Raw genomic sequence first — 17,074 nt, forward strand, 5'->3', positions numbered from 1 at the left:
CATTGCTCAATACTTCAGCAAATCTGGCCCCTGATGTCTTAATTTAGGCACCCAGAAAATGAGGAGTACAATTAGTGCTCACCTTTACAAATTTGGTTTCAAAGACTTACCCAGCATAACATGGTGACTCTGTGACTGAGGCAGGGATAGAATTCAGTTTTCCAGGGTGGCATTCAACAGCTTTAACCATGAGACCATCTTTTCTCTTCCTGCAGTCCTCTGCCTCATTCACTATTCACTTTCCAGCTTCTGCAACACATGAGGGAAGGCCCTGCAGGTAATAGCCTCCTTCACTACACAACCCTGATTCATTCTAGAGCATGGTTCATCTTGTGCACAGAATGAGGCAGGATCCTCTGGGAAAATGTGATGTAAAGATGGTATGATAATACACATGCACAAGGGGCTGAATTAGGGTTGCAGAAGTTAGGAATTCTGGCATTTCCTAACTTCTGAATGCTTGACTTTGCAAGCTTAACATTCTTTTAATGTAGTTTTATGTGAAATTTCCTACATTTAAAAAAAAAACTTATTGAAACAAGAAGACCCATCTATTGAACATATTGACACCCCACCCCCACCCCCACATAGGTCACCAGCCGGACTGGAACCTCTAGATCCACAGCACAGACTTCTGTCACTTGAACTGAAGGAGTAACTGATAACAGTAGTACACTATTATCCTCTCTGTGAACCAGCCACTCGAGGGGATTAGATGCACACTTCCAATGAGTTTTGCAGCTGTTTGCTGACAGCAGAGGACTGGTAAATCCTGGGTTTAATTCTGGGTTTTGGAGGAGAGGGTTCTCAAATGGTAATAGACCTTTTTACACCACCACTACCCCTTTCTCCTTTCCACCTCACTGGCTCCTGTCTCTGTCCCACTCTGCTCCTCTTCCTCCTGTCTTCATCTGTTCTTACCCTTGCCCCCTGACCTCCCTCCAGCTCCTTGCTCCTCTGGATTTGAGTCTGGGTGCATCCCCTTTTTCCTTCTTACTGTCTGGGCACCAGAGGCAGCCCCTGGCAACTGGGAGGAGCAACTGAATCACAAGTCCTGCTCAGTCCTTGCATCCCTGGGGTGGAGCTTACTCAGTCATGCTGTGAGGATGGCACTTGCTCAGTCTAGTTGGCACATAGGCGCTTTTTGGGGATAAAGCGTGCTCAGAAGGATTCTTCAGAGAATTTAGCTGCCTGGCCCTAATAAGCCTCAACTGAGTATGTGCAAACAGCAGTTTTTGAGGAACTTGCATGTTGGCCAAATTTGTGTTGATTTTCATGAGGATAGCAAAAAGCATGTGACAGGCCACCCAGACCAATTTGAAATCTCTGTTCCAGAGCATGCAGGTATGAGTGCTGCTTAATGAAATGGTTGTAAGTAGGGCTGTCTGTCGATTAATCGCAGTTAACTCACGCGATTTAACTCAAAAAAATTCATCATGATTAAAAAAATTAATCGCGCTTAATCGCAGTTTTAATCACACTGTTAAACAATAGAATACCAATTGCAATGTGTTAAATATTTGGATGTTTTTCTACATTTTCATATATATTGTAATTGAAATCAAAGTGTATATTTTTTTTATTACAAATATTTGCACTGTAAAAATGATAAAAGAAATAGTATTTTTCAGTTCATCTCATACAAGTACTGTAGTGCAATCTCTTTGTCGTGAAAGTGCAACTAACAAATGTAGATTTTTTTTGTTACATAACTACACTCAAAAACAAAACAATGTAAAACTTCAGAGCCTACAAGTCCACTCAGTCCTACTTCTTGTTCAACCAATCACTAAGACAGACAAGTTTGTTTACATTTACAGGAGATAATGCTGCCCACTTCTTATTTACAATGTCACCAGAAGGTGAGAACAGGCATTTGCATGGCACTTTTGTAGCCGGCATTGCAAGGTACAGTAACTCCTCACTTAAAGTCATCCCAGTAAACGTTGTTTCGTTGTTATGTTGCTGATCAATTAGAGAACATGCTCGTTTAAAGTTGTGCAGTGCTCCCATATAACTTCGTTTGGCAGCCGCCTGCTTTGTTCACTGCTTGCAGAAAGAGCAGCCCGTTGGAGCTAGCTGGTGGGGGCTTGGAACCAGGGTGGACCAGCAACCCCCCTATCAGCGCCCCGCTCCCCTAAGTTCCCTGTGCTGCAGCCGCCCAGCAGGCTATCAGTTCAGCTGTCCCTCCCCCCACTGCCATGTGCTGCTCCTGCCCTCTGCCTTGGAGCTGCTCCCGGGAGCCTCCTGCTTCCTGTACGGAAGGGGAGGGGGAAGGGGAGGACGAGGGGGTGCTAATGTCAGGGTGTCCCCCTCCCCCCTGCTCCTGCCCCCCTCTTACCCCATCTCCATAGAGCGGGGGGGGGGGGGACACGACAGGGCTCAGGACAGAGGAAGCTTGCTGTCAGCCGCTGCTGTCTCAACTTGCTGATCTACTTAAAAAGGCAATGTACTTAGAGTGGGGTCAGGATACTTAAAGGGGCAATGCGCATCTTTCTCTCTCTCTCTCTCTCTCTCTCTCTCTCTCTCTCACACACACACACACACACACACACACACACACACACACACACACACACACACACACACACACACTGTGTCTCTATCTACCATGCTTTCTCCCCTCCCTCCATTTGTGCTGCCTTGTAGACTGTGAGGCTACATTAACAACCTGTTAATCCTTGAGGGCTCAGCTGTTCTAGTTCATCATTTAGCAGTAAGGCATTCCCTGGGAAATATCCCACCCTCTGACTTCACCACCTCAACCAAGCTTCACAATCATCATTGCTGTGTACAGTATTAAATTGTTTGCTTAAAACTTATAGAGTGTGTGTGTGTGTGTGTGTGTGTGTGTGTAGTCTTTTGTCTGGTGAAAAAAATTTCCCTGGAACCTAACCCCCCCTATTTACATTAATTCTTATGGGGAAATTGGATTCGCTTAACATCGTTTCGCTTAAAGTCACATTTTTCAGGAACATAACTACAACATTAAGCGAGGAGTTACTGTATTTACTTGCCAGATATACTAAACATTCGTATGTCTCTTCATGCTTCGGCCACCATTCCAGAGGACATGTTTCCATGCTGATGACGCTCGTTAAAACATAATGCGCTAATTAAATTTGTGACTGAACTCTTTGGGGGAGAATTGTATGTCCCCTGCTATGTTTTACCCGCATTCTGCCATATATTTCATGTTATAGTAGTCTCAGGTGATGACTCGGCACATGTTGTTCATTTTAAGAACACTTTCACTGCAGATTTGACAAAATGCAAAGAAGGTACCAATGTGAGATTTCTAAAGATAGCTACGGCACTCGACCCAAGGGTTTCTGAAGTGCCTTCCAAAATCTGAGAGGGACGAGGTGTGGAGCATGTTTTGAGAAGTCTTAAAAGAGCAACACTCCGATGTGGAAAGTACAGAACCTGTACCACCAAAAAAGAAAATCAACCTTCTGTTGGTGGCATCTGACTCAGATAGTGAAAATGAACGTGCGTCGGTCCACACTGCTTTGGATTGTTATTGAGCAGAATCCGTCATCAGCATGGATGCATGTCCCCTGGAATGATGGTTGAAGCATCAAGGGACATATGAACTTTAGTGCATCTGGCACGTAAATATCTTGTGACGCCGGCTACAACAGTGCCATGAGAATGCCTGTTCTCACTTTCAGCTGACATTGTAAACAAGAAGCGGGCAACATGGTCTTCTGCAAATGTAAACAAACTTGTTTGTCTGAGTGATTGGCTGAACAAGAAGTAGTACCAAGTGGACTTGCAGGCTCTAAAATTTTACATTGTTTTATTTTTGAATGCAGGTTTTCTTGTACATAATTCTACATTTGTAAGTGCAACTTTCATGAAAAGGAGATTGCACTACAGTATTTGTATTAAGTGAATTGAAAAATACTATTTCTCTTGGTTTTTTACAGTGCAAATACTTGTAATCAAAGATAAATATAAAGTGAGCACTGTACACTTTGTATTCTGTGTTGTAATTGAAATCAATATATTTGAAAATGTAGAAAACATCCAAAAATATTTAAATAAATGGTATTCTATTATTAACAGTGTGATTGATCGCTATTAATTTTTTTAATAGCTTGACAGCCCTAATTGTAAGAAATTTTTAAAATGGGCAAAATGGTGTATTTTTCCCTATCCTCATTTTCAGTAATGGCTGAACCCTTTTATATGAAACTTTCCAAAAAAATTCAATCTGAGGCTGACACATGGTATGGTAAATTTCAGCCTGAATGGTAAACATTTAGTAAAGTTATGATAAACTGAAAACAGTGTCTTTTAATGGAAAGTGTTTCGCAACCTCAGCAGTAGGTGATACCTCCAGCGCTGCCTAAAATACGTTCTTAATTGAGACTGTGTCTCAGAAATTGACATTAGTGTGCATGTGGTATTAATGTTTTTTAATTAACCTGCTACTACGATTGTCTCTCCATTTTGGAGAAGGAAGACTAAAATACTGTATTCCTAACATTGGCTTCAATTATATTCTTTATGTAGGGGGTTTGCAGGCTATTGCAGAACTGTTGCAAGTGGATTGTGAAATGTATGGGCTTACAAATGACCACTACAGTGTTACATTAAGGCGGTATGCTGGAATGGCTCTAACAAATTTGACGTTTGGAGATGTGGCAAACAAGGTAGGTTTTTAAATTAGATTTGCATCTAGTTTTAATTTTATAATATTTTTATTAGAGAGTTGAGTTTAAATTTTAGTTCTTAGAGTGAGAGGGAGAATCTCTAGGGGTAGCATACTGAAACTGGGCAGAGAGCAGAATTTTCCAAACAACTCTGCCATTGTACTTTACTCCTAACATGCAACAAGGACTGTAAATTACATTATAAGCATAATAGCTCCTCTCTTATTAAATGAGGTTGAATTCAGTTTGTCACTTAAGCAGAGATTAATCCTCTTTGTTTTATTTTTGTATGAAGAATACAGTTTATCTTCCCCAAGTTTACAACACATAATCTATTGAGAAAGATTGAATTTTCTGTGGATTTTTTATTAAAGCTGTAACTGTTTGAATTAAAATTAAGAAATGGTAACTTTAGAAAATTTTCAGTCTGATCACTTTTTGCAACCCTTTTGCTAACAAATGGCTGATTTCTTATCCTTCACACTTTTCATATAGTAAAAATTCATTGTAACTATCTTTTTGTGTACAGTTAAGGAAATTAGTCTGTAATTAAGCAAAATTATTAGCAAGTATTTTCTCTTTCCCATTATATTAATAATTTCCCCTTACTCAAAATGTCCACCATTTTGTCTAATAAATTAAATAAATAAATTAATGGAGATATCCCATCTCCTAGAACTGGAAGGGACATTGAAGGGTCATCAAGTCCAGCCCCCTGCCTTCACTAGCAGGACCAAGTACTGATTTTGCCCCAGACCCCTAAGTGGCCCCCTCAAGGATTGAACTCACAACCCTGGGTTTAGCAGGCCAATGCTCAAACCACTGAGCTATCCCTCCCCCCTAATTTGAAATGGGATTGAGGCAACTGAATCTGGTTGAAGCTACACAGCTGTGACACTTCTCGGAGTGCCCAGGACTGTGAGTTGCCTTACTAGCTCTGTCTCCAGTGAGAGAGACTTGCTGGTGCTTAATTGGGAATCAGTTCCCTGACACCTCCAGTCTGTTAGCCACCCAAACAATCTCCTCTGGGCAATGCTAGCCCTTACTTTGCTTTGTAGGTTAACAATAGGTGCACCCCCAGCCCCTTTTGAAGTGTTCCCCTGTGACATCCAGCCCTTGTAACTGGCTATCCACAGAAATACCAGGTTTTCTATCCCCCAGGGGACAGTGTACATACCAGCCTGTATCAGTCAAGTGAGGATCAGCACCTATATAACATCATAGCATTGAGATATATTTATAGTGAAACAATCACAAATTTGTTATCAAGGGTTAAGACTTAAGGGATAGTGAGTAAGGATAATGGAAACAGAAAGGTTACATATAAAAACAAAATCAGTACATGCTTTCTAGAGACTTAACTTTAACAGACTAACCCTCTAAAACCAGTTTATTCTCCCCTAAATGTCCTTCACAGTGCTCCTAACTGGGCTGTTTGGGATCCCATTTTCATGAATGTAATAACCCTGCCCTATTACTTTATCAGATACAGAATAAAGAGATGTCCTTTTGCCTTCTCCTTATCCCCCATAATCCATTTTTGGTCCCCAGAGACAGGATGACCCCTCAGGGTTTATTCCCTGGTGTGCTGACTTCATGTTGACTTCACATCCTCATGTTGACTTCCTATGTGAACAGGGCTTCCCTTGCATTGGCTTACAATGCTTAATTTACATGTGAACCGAGGCAGACAAGTGAATATACATCCTTTGTCTGGAAGAAATCTGTTTGTCAATCCTGCCTTGATTCAAACTTTAGGAACATATTTTCATTATGCATATATAATTTTTTACATAGTATCTGTACATTCATTTCATGGTGATATTAATGATCAGCATAATCCTGGCTTTCATTTAATTTGTACATTACATCATTTATGGGTAAATACCATGAAAGCAGTGTGCTGAGTTTGTCAGGCCTGATAGGAGTTACTGTTACAGAACAGTGAACCCTTTGCCAATTGGCCTTGAGGTGTTCTTAGGGTTACAACATGCCCTCAGTAAAGAGGGCAACTACTTCACTAGTGGGCATGTGGATTTGCCTCTGATAAAGCCTCAGGACAAATGGGTCCCTTTTTATTAAAGGCTTTGCTATCCTACCTGTCAAATTTAAAATCTGTCTGTCTATCTGACTGAAATGTGTAAAACAAACGAACAAAACTAAACAGTGGAAATGTGCCTTGCTGTGTTAAGCCAGATTGTGTTTTAATCATAACAGCTTTTATATTACCTATACTATTTTAAGAATATTTTTCATTATGTGAATTAAATAAACCATTTTTAAAAAAGAAAAATAATTGGAAAATCTCCTTAAATTGTGAGGGTCTTGAAGGATGGACCATCATTCTTAAGTGTTTGAAAAGTGTGTAGGACGTAGCGAGTGCTAATTCAAATAAATAATGAAAAGGGAAAAATGGAAATCTATCATGTGACTCACTTTCAAGTGATACAAACCCTTATTAATTTTTAGCCTCTGAATTTTGCAAGATGATATATTGAACTTTAAAATAACTTCATTTTGATAAGCATCTTGCTGTTTTCCTCTTGCTTCAAATTAGACACATTGCTAGTGGAAGCTATTTCAAGAAGAGATAGAACTATAAACAAATGCTTTATATAATCTGAAAGCTTTCAATCCCATCTTTCAAATAGAATAAAGCATTAATCCCTAACACAAATGAAATGGTTTATGAAATGTTGGCTATTAAAATCATTTGAACAGTAAATGCAGTAATTTCAGTGTTACTGATCTTACAGCATAGACCCAGATGCTGAGTGTTGTAACGCAAGAGTTGTCCAGCCAAGGAATAGTGAAGTTCTGAACTGAATTATATTTTTGTTAGTGGAAATGAAGAACATTTTATTTATTAATATTTGGGTCATTTATAAGATGACATTACAATTACATTGTCTTGGCACATGTAGAAATGTATCTTATTACAGAATTAACAATATTAAGCAACATATTGTACATAAACCATATACTGTATTGTTATAAATCATTACCTTTTCCCATAGGGACGGGGGGAGGGCGCTAAGTGTTTTCCAGGGGAAAGACTCTCAGGAGGATAGGAAGAAAAGGAAAGCTGGAGGTGGGATGTAATTCAATTATTAATCCCTGTGTATATCCTTCTTGAATATCCTGTAAGTATAGGATTTCCATGTCTATATCAAAACATCTAAATTATTACAGTATTTAGATTGTATTGTTTTCCTAGGCAAGGTATATTATTATTTTTATTCTTGTTTCTGTTTTAAGAAATGTATATTGTTTTTCTTGGCACATTAGATTAATTTCTGATGCAAGTTGCATAATTTTTAGTTACTAGTTTTAAAAAGTCATTTTTTTTCTCAGACAGGTCAAGATGATCTGCTTCAAAATATTATTTGCTGCAGGAGATGGGGGTGAGGGGGGGGACTATAATCAGGAGAAAACATACCTATAGGTAGAATTTAAATAGATAACGGGTAATGATGCATTGGCCGGTCTAGGTAGCAAATAAAATATCCAGTATTTTTTGGGAACACTGTGAATGCCTTCAGGGCTAGTAAACTCTTCCAGGTCTCGTCTGAGACCTGTTATCAGGGAGGGAGAACTTGGATCCCTGATTAGTATAGCTATGCCATTTGCAGATCTCCCCAGAATAGAGGCTTATAGTATAGTGCTTACAAAACTTTTTAGTGGTTTATGATGTGGATCAAATGTCTACTGCTGGAAGACTGAGATAATTAAGCTGTTTTGGAACCCAGAGCGCCACAGGTGAATAGTTTAATATATTAAGCCACTGCACCATCAAGTTGCCTAATCTTTCATTTAATAGACTCTCTTTTTTTTTTTGGTAACAGGCTACATTGTGTTCTATGAAGGGCTGCATGAGAGCGCTTGTTGCCCAATTAAAATCTGAAAGTGAAGACTTGCAGCAGGTAATTTTTCATTGAGAAGGAGAAGTTGCCCCGCCTTCGATCCTTTCACTGTGACCTGCTATATCTTCCATCACATTATATTGAACTCTTCATCTCTGCTCTGATTTCCTTCTTACATTTCCTCCCAATCATCCTTAATGGTCTCTACGTTTCCTCCTTTCATGGTTGATTTCATTAAGGTTTCCCATGCCCTGTCCACGAAGAGCCCTCTCTCTTTCCCTTCAAAAACACTTTTCTCTCTATCTTCAGTTGCTGTTCTGTGTTTGATTTAGTTGTCTTGTCTGTGTTAAATTAGATGCTCTTTGGTGCAGGGATGTGTGTCTGTCTTCTATAAAGCGCTGTGTACATCTTTGTTACCATATAAAAGCCTAATAATCATGGACTAAATTCTGGTTTCTGGCAAAACTGCATGCAGTACAAGTGATATAAAGGTCACCTTTATGCTTCTGATCTTGGGGGCATTGACTAGAAGTCTGATTTCCTGGGATAAGTTAGAGCTGCCTAAGTGCTTGTCTGGGATAAGTTAGAGCTGCCTAAGTGCTTGTTTAGCTGTCTGCTAATGGCGCTAAGGGACTGAAATTGCAGCTGGGAATGAATGCAATATAGGGGACAGCATGGTCAGGCCTCCTGTCCTCTTAGACTTCCCCTATGCCAACAGCAAGTGAATGGTGGTATAGAAGCCTCTACTCCAAAGAAGAAATCCCCCTTACACTGGACTGGGTGATTCTCCCAGCATCAGATATGCAGGCTCTGTGGCCAGAACCAGCTAGCAATTTGTTACGAAGTGGCCATGCTGCACCAAAGTATCTAGCCCAATGTTTTGTACCATGTAAAGAAAAAAATTTAGTTAATACAAATCTTCTAAATAACTCTTTTAAAGCAAGTGCTACAAGTGATCCTGGGCATTAGACCAATAAGCCTTACTTCAGTACCATGAAAACTGTTGGATAATTAAAAATAAACCACCTAGATGAAATATGATAGGAAGAAATGAGCACGACCTTTGCAAGGGAAAATTCTATTTATCTACTGTTTTGTTGATGCATTTGAAAAATTATAAAGAGAAAGAAGCACTGGTAGATAGAGTTAATTTAGACTGTTAAGAAACGTTTGACAAAGTTCCTTACAAGCTATTGCTATTAAAGAAACTAAGTAATTGTAGATGAGAAAGTGGCTGAGACAAACAAAGGGTAACAATGAGATGTCCCCTGATTTGATTTTAGGACAGGGAATCAGTGAGATGCCAATGTCTGCAGATAACAGAATTATTTAGGTTAGTCAAGACTACTGAAGACTGTGAGGATATTCAGAAGTAGCTAACAAAAGTAAGAATGGGCAGCATGATGAAATTCTGTATTGACAAATGCAGGGGAATATACATTAGAAGAAATATTTTCAAATCTTCATATACTTCTAGGTTTTTAATTAATTGAAACCATTCAGGGCAGAGGGAAAGTGCTGGACACCATTGTGGGGACTTCTCAGTATACAGCAATGGTTAAAAGAGCAAACAAAATTTTAGGAGATATAAAGAATGGGATAGAAAATAATATTGAAACTATTAAAATGCTATCACCTAATATACTAAATTTATCTTTGGTCAGCCTATGGGAGGGGATAAAATTGCAGAAATATAAGGTGACCAGAGATGGGTGAGGAAAATCCTTAGAGGTCTAGAAAGACTTCAGTAGAAAGAGAAACTGAAAAGATAGGGACTGTTCAGTTTAGAAAGGAGACCAGTGAGAGGATATGGGAGAGGTATAATAAAATAATGAATGGTATAAAGAAGGTAAATTATGCACTCCTATTTACCCTAATACAAGAACAAGGGAACAGTCAATGAAACTGAAAAATAACAAATTAAAAACTGCACATAATTACCTCTAGGACTTGTTGCCATAAAATATCACTGAGGCCAAGAGCTTCGCAAGACTCAAAAATGGATTACACATATATGGATAGTAAGAACATCCATAGCTAAATGTATCTGATATATTTTACTACACACAACAACTTCATTAAAAGAACATTAAGGTGGCAAAGTCAAGCACAGAAAAGTTAGGAAATACCTTGTGCATATATGTCCCCTTGTGCTTCCTCCTTTTCCTTCTTACTACCTGGGCACAAGTAGGGAGGCACTTAGAACAGAAGAGAGGCAGCCCCTGGCAACTGGACGGAGCAGTTACATCACAAATCCTGCTTAGCTCTTGCATTCGTGGGAAGGAGCATGCTCAGTTGCTCTGTGGGGATGGTGCATGCACAATTTAGTTACACATAGGAGTTGTGAGGGGATGGAGCATACGCTGTGAGAATGGTGCATGCGCAGCCTGGTCAGCACTAGGAGCTGTGAAAGGTTCAAGCATGCTCAGTGAGGATGGAATCTTCAGAGATTTTAACTGATAAATTCTAACAAGTCTCTACTGAGTATGTGTGAACTGTGATTTTTTCAAAGGTTTAAAACTTGGCCACAGTCAAATGAATTTTCACATGTACAGCAAAAAGGCACATCTCTGTCACATAGGCCATCCCTACCAAGTTTCAGGTCCCTGCACTAAAGCATGGGGACTTTGTCCCCCAAAGAATAGTTCACCAGAATTTTTTTTTAACATTGAAAAACGTTATTTTCCCTACCCTTATTCTCAATAATAGTGGAACCATTTTGGCTGAAATTTTCCCCCCAAAAAATTCAACCTGAGGCAGACACCCAGCATGGAAAATTTGAGACCAAACAGTTTTTTGAAAGTTAAAAGTAACTGAAAACAGGGTCTTAAACTGGGAAGTGTTGGGCAACCATAATAGGCAGTGCTACTAGCCCTGCTTATAATAAGGGATATAAATTCTCATGCTTCAGGGCTTAACTATGTATTAACTGATAGGGTTAGTTTGTTCCATAATTGTCCACTATGGTGTGGGTTTTTTTCGTTTTGGTTTTGTTTGGTTTTTTTGGGCATGGTTCTCTGAAGCATCTGGTAGAAGCTGGTCTCAGAGATAGGATCTGAACTAGATGGATTGTTGATCTAATATTGTATGCCCATTCGTAGTTTGGGGATATTATATTAAAATGTAGAATTTTTCACTTCTAGCACTTTCCATCAGAAGACCTCAAAGAGCTGTGTAAACATTAATAAATTTAGCCACACTACAGCTATATGAGGTAGAGAAATATTATCGTGATTTTACAAATGGAGAAACTGAAGAAAAGAGAATTTAAGTATATTGCTGGAGGTTACACAAGAAAGCTATAAAGAGGCAAGAATAGAACTAAGATCTTGAGTCCCAGTCCAATGTCTCAATCACTAGACCATCCTTCCCTACAAAATATTTCTTTCTTTTACAAAACAAAAAATACACACACACAACTGACACCAAACAAATACATTTTGATATCAAGCTTTGTATTTGCATGTGAGCCCAAGACAGGCATCAAAACAAAAACAAACTTTATGGTACAGCCTTGGAGAAAGTGCAATTGTTAATGGAATACATACTTGTTCTTTGCATCCAGAGGTTATTAAGGGAGTGATGGTAATCTGGTAAAGAAATAAATATATCGATACATTATTTTCCTTTTACATTTTCAGGTTATTGCAAGTGTTTTGAGGAATTTGTCCTGGCGAGCAGATGTAAACAGTAAAAAGACTTTGCGTGAAGTTGGAAGTGTGAAAGCATTGATGGAATGTGCTTTGGAAGTTAAAAAGGTAAAGGTTTTAAAGGACTATTCTGTGATATATTTTCAAGAGACTGTATGAATGTTTCCTATTCTTTTGTATGCAACAGAAAAATTATTGCTACTCTTTTTGACTGTAGTGGGTATCCAGTATTTGGGATATTGCGGGTTGTTTCCATTAGGAGGAAGAATTGATGATGGAGTGAGGTACTACTTTGATGCAATCCTGATTATTTACAAAAAAATGTACACAAATTTCTGTTTCCCCAAACACTGTTAGAATCAAACAGGAAACAGTTCCTTTGCTCATGTTTCTAAGTCTCTTTCAAGCCAGCACCATTGCCCAAAAAACTCCCTCTCTTCACTTTCTCTCAGGACCATGTTTTCAGTTCTTCTCATGCTGTCTAATTGACATATTTGGCTGCTTCTCTCTGCCTGCTCTTTGAATGCTTTTTGGAACTTCTACTCACAGGCTAGCGCACCTCCATCAAATGATACTCAGCAAAACCCCTCCAGCCGCATAGCTCAGTTTTCAACCGACTTTGCTTGTAGTTTGTGTTTTGGATGATGATTGTTTCAGCTATCTTATTCCAAAAAGGAGCGTAGCTGCTTCTTACATTTATCCTGAATAAAGGGTGACCATCATGTCTACTGGCTTCAACAAAGTTTCAGCCAACCTCCATCAAAATAGTATGATATTTCTTACTTCTCAGGTAAGAAAGACAAGCTAAAATAAACATTTGCTATTCCCTTAAAGTTACTACTCGTGTGTGCTTTACCACTACTGCTAAAATATGGCATAAATGCTGTATATTTATAAGTTAATTGTAATTTAGACTTTAAATCACCAGAAGGAGATATTGTCATGTTAAAAACATCACTCGTCACATACAAATAATTGTTAATTTTCTGTCAGGAATACCATAACTATTTAAAAGATAGAGGGAAGGCTAGTTTGTTGAATTTTAGATTACTTCTCTTGCTGAATTACAGATTCATCTCTGTACACTTTAGAGTAAGGATGTAAGGAGCAAATGCTATCTAAAATAGTCTCATCCAGTGGTTCTCTGCCTTTTCCATTCCAAGACCTTGCCAAGACTCTCTCCCATTTTACAATGTGGGAAGGGCAGGGTGGTTGCGACCCCTGACATCTGTTCAGAACCATACTGGGAGTTTTGACCCCTAGGGTTGAGAATCCATGTAATAGCTTGCCCTTGAAGAGAATCCTTCAGAGCAAGCTGATGCTGATCAGAGTCTTATTTGTCAAGGGAAATCTTTGTCTCGTCTCTGAGATCAAACAAGTGATCCAAAACTTTGATACCATGAAAGCCTTATTGTGGAAGAGGAACTGCTGATCTTGAGTGCTCATTTCCTCACATAAAATAGCGAAATGTGTGCATTGTTGGGCTTACCTTTAATTAAGTTCACAGCTTTTACAGCCTCATCAAGTACATTTTTCATTGCTTCTGGAAATCTTCTTTACCATCAAAGCTTCATGATTAATTACACGAAATGTCCGAATGGCTTGTAGTGGAGTAGATAGGATTTTAGTCATTAGTCTATGCATGTGTTCCCTGTCATATCTCAGAAACCTTCAGTGCAAAGAACAAAAAAGCAAAGCCAATTCAACCCGGTTGTGAGAACTAACTGTAGGAAGGCTTCAAAGACTTTTCTTCCCTTATCTCGTGTACTGAGTTGGACAGAAAAACAGGAAGTCCCTATGTAGGAATCCTTTCTACTCATGCTGGGCAAATATTAAAAGTTGGGCAGAAGAAGATACATTGGTAGTTTCTTCTAGTTGTATTAAGTACAGGGTCTCCTAAACTTTCAAAATGGCTGTTCCCAAATATTTGCAGCCATTTCATGAATACATCAGCTGACTAGATCATTGGAGAAGGGAGTTGCTTTGACTAACTGGCAGCAACTGATCCCACAAACACAAAGTACAGTCACTGCTTCCCTATTTATGAGGCTTAGCAGCTTCCACTATTTAGCGATTCCAAGTAAGATGACAATCAGACCTTTTTTTAATGGTGTTGCTGTTTAATGAGTCTTCTGATTTCTGTGAATGCATAGCTTTTTTCTGAAGAATTCAATGGATGTAAAGATAGTAGGGCTATCAAGCAATTAAAAAAGTTAATTGCGATTAATGGCACTGTTGAACAATAATAGAATAACATTTATTTAAATATTTTTGGATGCTTTCTACATTTTCAAATATATTGATTTCAGTTACAACACAGAATACAAAGTGTAGAGTGTTCACTTTATATTTATTTTTGAATACAAGTATTCACTGTAAAAATACAAAAGAAATAGTATTTTTCAATTCACCTAATACAAGTACTATAGTGCAATCTCTTTATCATGAAAGTTGAACTTACAAATGTAGAATTATGTACAAAAAAACTGCATTCAAAAATAAAACAAGGTAAAATTCTAGAACTTGCAAGTCCACTCAGTCCTACTTCTTGTTCAGCCAATCGCTCAGACAAACAAGTTTGTTTACATTTGCAGGAGATAATGCTGCCCGCTTTTTGTTTACAATGTCACCTGAAAGTGAGAACAGGCGTTTACATGGCACTGTTGTAGCCAGCATCACAAGATAGTTACATGCCAGATAAGCTAAAGATTCATATGCCCCTTCATGCTTCAACCACCATTCCAGTAGATATGCGTCCATGCTGATGACGGGTTCTGTTCAAAGCAGTGAAGACCAACGCATATTCATTTTCATCCTCTGAGTCAGGTGCCACCAGCAGAAGGTTGATTTTCTTTTTTGGTGGTTCGGGTTCTGTAGTTTCTGCATCGAGGTGTTTCTCTTTTAAGACTTCTCAAAGCATGCTCCACACCTAGTCCCTCTCAGATTTTGGAAGGCACTTCAGCTTCTTAAACCTTGAGTCGAGTGCGGTAGCTATCTTTAGAAAGCTCACATTGGTACCTTTTTTGCGTTTTGTCAAATCTGCAGTGAAAGTGTTCTTAAAACGAACAACATGTGCTGGGTCATCATCCAAGACTGCTATAACATGAATATATGACAGAATGCGGGTAAAACAGAGCAGGAGAGATAGAGTTCTCCCCCAAGGAGTTCAATCACTATTTTAATTAACACATTATTTTTTTAATGAGTGTCATCAGCATGGAAGCACTTCTGATGGCCGAAGCATGAAGAGGCATATGAATCTTTAGCACATGTGGCACGTAAATACCTTGTGATGCCAGCTACAACAGTGCCATGTGAACGCTTGTTCTCATTTTCAGGTGACGTAATTAAGAAGTAGGCAGCATTATCTCCCATAAATGTAAACAAACTTGTTTCTCTTAATGATTGGCTGAACAAGAAGTAGGACTGATTGGACTTGAAGGCTCTAAAGTTCTACATTGTTTTGTTTTTGAATGCAGTTATGTAACAAAAATGCCTACATTTGTAAGTTGTACGTTCATGATAAAGAGATTGCACTACAGTACTTGCATGAATTGAAAAATACTATTTCTTTTGTTTATCATTTTTACAGTGCAAATATTTGTAATCAAAACTAAACATAAAGTGAGCACTGTACACTTTGTATTCTGTGTTGTAATTGAAATCGATATATTTGAAAATGTAGAAAAACATCCAAAGATACTTAATACATTTCAATTGGTATTCTATTGTTTTATAGTGCGATTAATTGTGATTAATCGAGAGTGCTACCAGAATCCTTTGCCAGCTACTTTGACAACTCTTCTGAAGAACTGTGGTAGAGGACCAACATTCTGGTGCATATTTTGGTCTGAATCTGTTGGACAAAAAAGTTAGATTGCTAGCAGCAGACCAACAGAAGAAGGTAAAAAAGAGAAGGTAGTTGCAACTGCCCTGTTCCCTGGCTCCATGTAACAGTGCAGGCAGTATGCACTGTAATCCAATTAATTCCCTTTTTTAGTGAAAAGCTGGAGAAATAGAGGTAGCTACAGGAAGACAGAAAGCAAAACACTGGACGCACCTGAATGTAGCTAAAGTATGAATTCCATGGCAAAAATTCCAAATTTTGTAGCAAATTGGAAAAATGCCAGATTCCATAGCTACTCAATTACATAATCCACGGGCCTCAATTGAGATCAGTGAGGCAGTTCACACCTCTTAGAGCTGTTGTTTCAGGCTATCTACAGATTCAGGCAGGCATCACTGAATCAGTTTATGCTTTGTTCACATTTTCAAGGTATCTTTGCAACCATTAGAGTTAGAAAATGGGAGAAAGATGGCGACCTCCCTGAAAACTGTTTGTGAATCTCCCAGAGGCTCATGGCCAACATGTTGAAAACCCCAGGTCTAATTGTGTCATTTTTACTCTTGTCATAGGAATCCACCCTAAAAAGTGTGTTGAGTGCCTTATGGAATTTGTCAGCTCATTGCACTGAGAATAAAGCTGATATATGCGCTGTGGATGGTGCTCTTGCCTTTTTAGTTGGCACATTGACTTACCGAAGCCAAACAAATACTTTAGCCATCATTGAAAGTGGAGGAGGAATACTACGGAATGTTTCTAGCTTGATTGCTACAAATGAGGACCACAGGTAAATGCACCATCTGGTTTTACAAGAAACAAGCATCATGTTTTTTCTGAAAATCTGAATTCTGTAGCAGAAATTTATTTACAAGAGAATTCATAAGGAAGTGTTCTAATGTGACTATATGTACCAAATAAGTATCGTAATCAAGGTTGATTTTTATTTTTAAAGGCTTTGGTGAGGAAAACCATCCATTTAGATAGTAATAGTCTATGAAAAGGTAAATGCACTATCCAGAGGTGAAAGTAAGCCAGTCCGTTATGGCGTACCGGTAA

General features: G+C 38.7%; 1 protein-coding gene across 2 annotated transcripts in view; it reads left to right on the forward strand.

Moving 5' to 3' along the window:
• The window catches only part of APC (APC regulator of WNT signaling pathway), a 172,165-nt gene that overhangs the window by 147,765 nt on the left and 7,326 nt on the right, over nt 1-17,074 (forward strand). For both annotated transcript variants that reach the window (XM_065405978.1, XM_065405979.1), the window contains 4 exons: nt 4,522-4,661; nt 8,507-8,584; nt 12,166-12,282; nt 16,591-16,805. In XM_065405978.1, coding sequence (XP_065262050.1) covers nt 4,522-4,661; nt 8,507-8,584; nt 12,166-12,282; nt 16,591-16,805 — 550 coding nt within the window. The remainder of the gene's footprint in view (nt 1-4,521; nt 4,662-8,506; nt 8,585-12,165; nt 12,283-16,590; nt 16,806-17,074) is intronic.

Source organism: Emys orbicularis, chromosome 6 (assembly GCF_028017835.1).
Source record: "Emys orbicularis isolate rEmyOrb1 chromosome 6, rEmyOrb1.hap1, whole genome shotgun sequence".
NCBI classification, from domain to species: domain Eukaryota; kingdom Metazoa; phylum Chordata; order Testudines; family Emydidae; genus Emys; species Emys orbicularis.